This window comes from Akebia trifoliata, chromosome 3 (genome assembly GCF_017979445.1).
Source record: "Akebia trifoliata isolate Shusen 1 chromosome 3, ASM1797944v1, whole genome shotgun sequence".
In the NCBI taxonomy this organism is placed as follows: Eukaryota; Viridiplantae; Streptophyta; class Magnoliopsida; order Ranunculales; family Lardizabalaceae; genus Akebia; species Akebia trifoliata.
The window spans coordinates 27521097-27526515 of record NC_141377.1 but is presented as its reverse complement, the minus strand read 5'-3'; the positions used below and the strand labels follow the sequence as shown (position 1 = coordinate 27526515).

General features: G+C 37.5%; 1 protein-coding gene across 1 annotated transcript; it reads right to left on the bottom strand.

Annotated features, from left to right (window-relative positions):
* Window positions 1-2786: 2786 nt before the first annotated feature.
* LOC147406258 (protein PIN-LIKES 2-like) lies at window positions 2787-4786 on the bottom strand. The gene has a single exon (XM_086434226.1). It carries the CDS (start codon window positions 4252-4254, stop codon window positions 2902-2904), a length of 1353 nt encoding a protein of 450 aa, XP_086290352.1. The 5' UTR covers window positions 4255-4786; the 3' UTR covers window positions 2787-2901.
* Between the last annotated feature and the right edge of the window lie 633 nt (window positions 4787-5419).

Sequence of the window (5419 nt, the reverse complement as noted above, 5' to 3'; positions counted from 1 at the left end):
TTTCAGGTAAAAGCTGGCCTCATTAATGATCTATGGAATTTGAGTTCAACCCATGCAGACCTTTCATACTTTGAATTGCAGTAAAGAGTGTGACAAAGCTCTATTGAGAGCTTGAATGGCAAGCAGACGGTACACACAGAAATCCAACAGAGAAGAATAACTAATGGAGCAATCCACAAGAAGGTGGAAAAATCCCTCTAGGCTATGTGTGGAAAATTGAGATTCAAGATAAAATTGTAAGCTGGCCATCAAAGCAGAAGTCATGCTACATGCTAGCTTGAGCATGCACAATAGTGAGATCCACTATCACGAGCATCTTGCTTTAGATTTTGAGAACAGGCAAGAAATTAAGCCCATTAAGAAAGTTTTTACAGACCAGCTCAGAGGACCAAAAGAAAGATATATATTAACGACATAATGAAGCATTTGAGGAGCGTTAGAAGTTTGCTTCATTTGATAAGGTACGGATACGCCAACACTAATATCTTCAAAAAAAATCTTAATTTATTCAAATATTTCATTCAGATATTATTTACGTATTACTTATATGATTATAAGGTTTACCAGATTATGTAAACAAATCCATCCTATATTGTGTAATCAAACATGAATTGTAAGTATTTTAAAGACACTAAATCGCTCACATATGGAATAAACTGTATGAGGTGTGGGTGTGTCAGGTTTAGGTCAGTCTGGACTCTGACACGGGTGCCCTGTGTCTTGCTACATAACTTATGAGGGATAAGGGGAAAAATGGCAGGGACACATAAAAAAGGATATATTCTTATTAAAGCAAGTCCAAAGCCTAGTAACAAGAAAATCTTCTATCCAGTATGTTGCTCCTGCACATATTTCTGATCATAAAATAGTTCAATTTCTTATTTTTGATGATTCTTCTGCTCCGAACATAGAACTGCTTCCCAGCACTTCCCGGCAACTAAGGTCCATAGGTAAGAGTTCAACATGTATGTCAATGGATTAGATTTTTCTGAAACATATCCTACCGAAAAATCGCTTGATGACCCTCTAAGAGAAAAAAGTATCTATTGTAACCATGAAGAAATGCTAAGATGAAAGCAGGGAAGGGAAATAGTAACCACTTCACAACTAAGCTGTGAATGCCATCTGACAACAACCACTTGGAAATATTTTATCTCAACCCTAGATTGTGATTTAATAAAGGGTATAAACAAATGCAAGATTTGAATGACCTCAACAATAGAGATCATCCTCACAAAAAATCAACCCATTTCAAAACATCTAACCCTTGTAGGACAACACATGTATGGCAAAACGTAGGATAAAACTTAAGGTGTTGAACATGACCCTATATATATATATATTAAAACACAACTGAGTTGCTACAGTTTTATGTTATTTGAGTTGGGGATAAATGTCCCCTCAGCTACAGTTTTGTAGTTGGACAAATGTCCCGTCAACCTACAACACACTTTTTTGTCTTTCCTTTTCACTCTTTCTAAGATTATTATATCTCCTCTTTAACCCACTTAATTGTTTGTTATATTTTTTCTTTTAACCTCAATTTTTTCTAATAATATTCTCACAACTTTATTTGTTTTTCTGCTTTTACCCCCCTTAATCCCAAAGAGGACGCCTGTGATGTAGGCACAGGCAAACTCTAGTATATATATATTTAATAACCAAGCGGATTAATGGTTAAAAGTTAGTATAGGTGAAGGCAGGTTCTTAACCTAAGTTGTGGTATCAGACTCACAGATTTCAACAAGGTCTCAGATTGCACAGATTAAAAAAATAATAATATTGTTATACGAAAATGAGGAACTAGTTGCAAGAGAGGCTTTGTGCTTCCTGTAGCCCAATTTTTTCTACTTAGTTTCTGGACAATCGTTTATGCATACTAGTAGGTGGCATGTGCAAACAGACATGTACTATAAGGACTACAATAAAAGAAAATTTTGTAATTTTCTAACACTGACCAAAGTAGAGGTAAAGAAATTGCAAAACAAAAGTTACTGTTCATGAACCCAGATGTAAGAGACTTTTTATATAGAGTGTGGATGATAATGATTTCAACAAACCACAATTTGACACATTTGTACAGTTTACACTACAATGAAATACATTACTTAACAAAATAAAACAAAAATAGTGATATAAATATCAGCAGCTAATAGAATATAGTATAAACATAGCTAGGGCATAGATGCTAGCTACTCGGTCAATTCCATTGGATGGGTTAACCATGCTTCTGATATTCCTTAAGAGTCTCTGCTGTGTTTCTATATCAGATATTTGTCGTGATGGTCGTTTTGAATTTAGTTGGTTATTGATCACAAGGGATGTACTGTACACCAGAAAAGAACTGAACGCTTATAACCAAATTATGGGGTCAAGTCGAAACCAGGGGCAACTTTGGCATTTCAGGGTTTGGGAAGTCCGAGAGAGGTAGAGAGAGAAACCCGGGCTATAATCTTTTTCTCAGATTTTGTGAACTGCTCTCATCTCATCCGTGGATGTAGGCACACTAACGACCAAATAAATCTTGCCTGATCTCTGTGTGTGCTTTTATTTTTAATGTCCTTTTAGTTATGTCTGGAGGTTTTCCTTTCACATATCTACTTCATTCTTAGTTTCACAGCCTTCATATTTCCCATAATAATTTAAATAAGTAAATTTGGTTGGTCAAATTCTCTTTTTAAGATAAATTTTTCAGGAAGTATTCAAAACCATAATTACCCATCTCATACAACTAGTTGAAAGAACAATAATCGCTTTCATCTTCACAATCAATCACTCGTACAACATGCAGTTAAACACACTAATCATAGAAAACCATCCAAAGAAATAAATCAAGGTATCCAGTACAAGCTAGTCATGCATCCACAAAGACTTGGAAGTGTAAAGACTTACAAATAAAACTCAAACATAAGCAAGAAGCTTAAAGTAGATGACGATATACAGAGAAAGAGAGAACACGGCGAACACATGTTGCCAGAAGAGGAGTGCCGAAGCCTCGCTAACTGCATAACCCCTCAAGCTTGCAATCGCTCCCAACAAGATGGCACTTGGCATTGTGTATTGCAACAAAAGAACGAACCTATACATCTGATCACCATGGACCAAAAAATTCAGCTTATCTGCCAAAGCGACAACCCCAAGCCCCACCAAAGGAAGCACCAAAAGCCTTGCCAAAGAAATACCAATTGTAGTTCTAATCCCAAGTTTAGATTCGTTTGGACCTTCAGCCATCATTCCTCCGAGAATAAGCATCACGGAAGGTACCATTGCACCTCCTAAGATTTCAAGGCTATCTGTTAAGAAAGACAATGGAGCATCGGATCCAAAGAAGAGAGACTTGAGCTGTGGAATCATCCCAATGAGAATTGCTAATAGAGAAGCTATCGTTGGGGGTTGAAGGATGTGATGTATTGGAGTTTGTTCGGCAACAATTCTAATCCTTCGGACCACCCTCGGCTCTGCAAAACACCTAATGGATTTCGGACTATTGCTGCCTCCCTCCTCCATAGAATCAAGATCGGGAATAGTAGTCTGTGAAATGCTTGAGATGCTATTGAAGACCCTTGCAATGAAGGGTGTCTTGGAATGCTCGGTCTCTTTATCCTCCATTCCTGGCCATTCAGCTTCAACAAGGAGAGGTCTACTGACGTCGTTATTTGGTTGTTGTTGTTCTTCAATCTCAATCCCCTCTTCAACAATCTCATAATACTCCAAAGGAGGCTCCATCATATGGTAAACCAAGGTATAAACGAGAAGTACGGCAACCCATTGTGCGAAAGATACATAGGCAACCCCACTTGTATGGCAATTGGGGCCAAACGGGTTGTCGGCGCTATGGCACACTGACCCAACTATGGCTAGTGGAAGATTACCCGTGTTGCCAAACGCGGTCATGATGATTGTAAACCGAAAAAATTCAGGAGGCGGGCGACATATGATCGCCACCAAGTACCCCAAAATACAACCGATAACCGTACTAATTACAACATTTACGGGGATGAACCACCAGAGGGCGACGTTGTGAAGGGTTATGGATTGACCAAGGTGGGTGAAGATAAGGCATGGAAGGAACAGAGCGAAGACGAGCTTGCTTAGGAGCTTGAAAGTGGCTCTAGGTACGATTTGGGTCTTCGGGTGTGCGAGAACAAGGCCAATAATTGTGAGGGAGAGAAGTTTCAACAAGGGAACAACAGCACTTAAGAAATTTTCTCCTTGGGATCTCATGTCACCATATGAGAATAAGAATCCTGGCATCCTTTATGTATTTGAGGATCTAGAACAAGACTTGTTTGCAAGAATTTCTGAAATAATTGAAATTAAGGTTCCTACCCCAGAATAAAAAAAATTAAAAATTAACTCAAAAAATCCCCCTTCATCCTCTTGTGACTTGAATTTGAAATTCTAAAATATGGGTTTTACAGATTTCAAGAACTATAACAAAATTAACGAAAAGGGTGGCGATCTGATAAGGTAGAATTCGATTTTGGGTAGATTTATGATTGGGTTTTTCTTATTTTAAGATTTAGAACATGGGTATTAGAGATTTTTGTTGAAATTTCTATAATTTTAGGAACAAGAGAAAGAGATAGAGAGACCTTACCATCAAACGTAGAAATCAGAGACAACCAAGATGAGATTCGCTGGTGAGATCTAACATTGTGGTAAGAGGAGTCCTAACTGCATAACAATTTTAACAACCCCACCATACGGAATGCCCTTCTGGATAAATACAAAAATCTATAATTGAATCCACGCGTCACACTCTAACTGTTTCGCATCCGCACAAAAACATAAAAATATAAATTAGGGCTGTCAATTGAGCTATATATTGGCACCTGACCCATGGACTGTACTTTTTGTTTTAGAACCCATGACGTGGCCCTTTACGTTTTGGTGAATATGTCAAGTACCTCTCTATGTTTTCAAACTGAAGACTTGTCCCCTCGACATTGGTCTTCTCTTAGAGACTAATGAAAAATGATCTCAATGCATTTCTAACCATCTTAGAATTCGGAATGACTTATCTTAGGATATGATTAGACTTGATGGTTTCCTTAAGTTTATCGTAGAATTCATAAAAGGATTCATTGTTTTCAATCTAATTGTTTCAAACATAGAACCGTGTAAGATGTAAGATCGAGATTTTTTGTGGTCATTGATCAATACGTTCTTTTTTTTTTTTTTGGTGTATTTTACTATCTATGTAAGTGAGACGGCACCCCATATAAGGTTTAACGTTTTGAGAAATCAAGGAAAAATGTTTCTAAATTGAAGTGATCTCCATCAATCACTAGAGCCGTAAGGGCAAACCAACATGGAGAGGGATTTGAAGGTGAGTCAGTTTGGAACTTAAAGTAAATGGATCAAATCAGTTCACACGTTTAGAGCATTAGCATGTGATTAATGAAAGGGACATCAC

What these genes read in the sequence shown, in the direction of transcription:
- LOC147406258 (XM_086434226.1), bottom strand. Translation starts at nt 4,254, where the DNA reads ATGCCAGGATTCTTATTCTCATATGGTGACATGAGATCCCAAGGAGAA.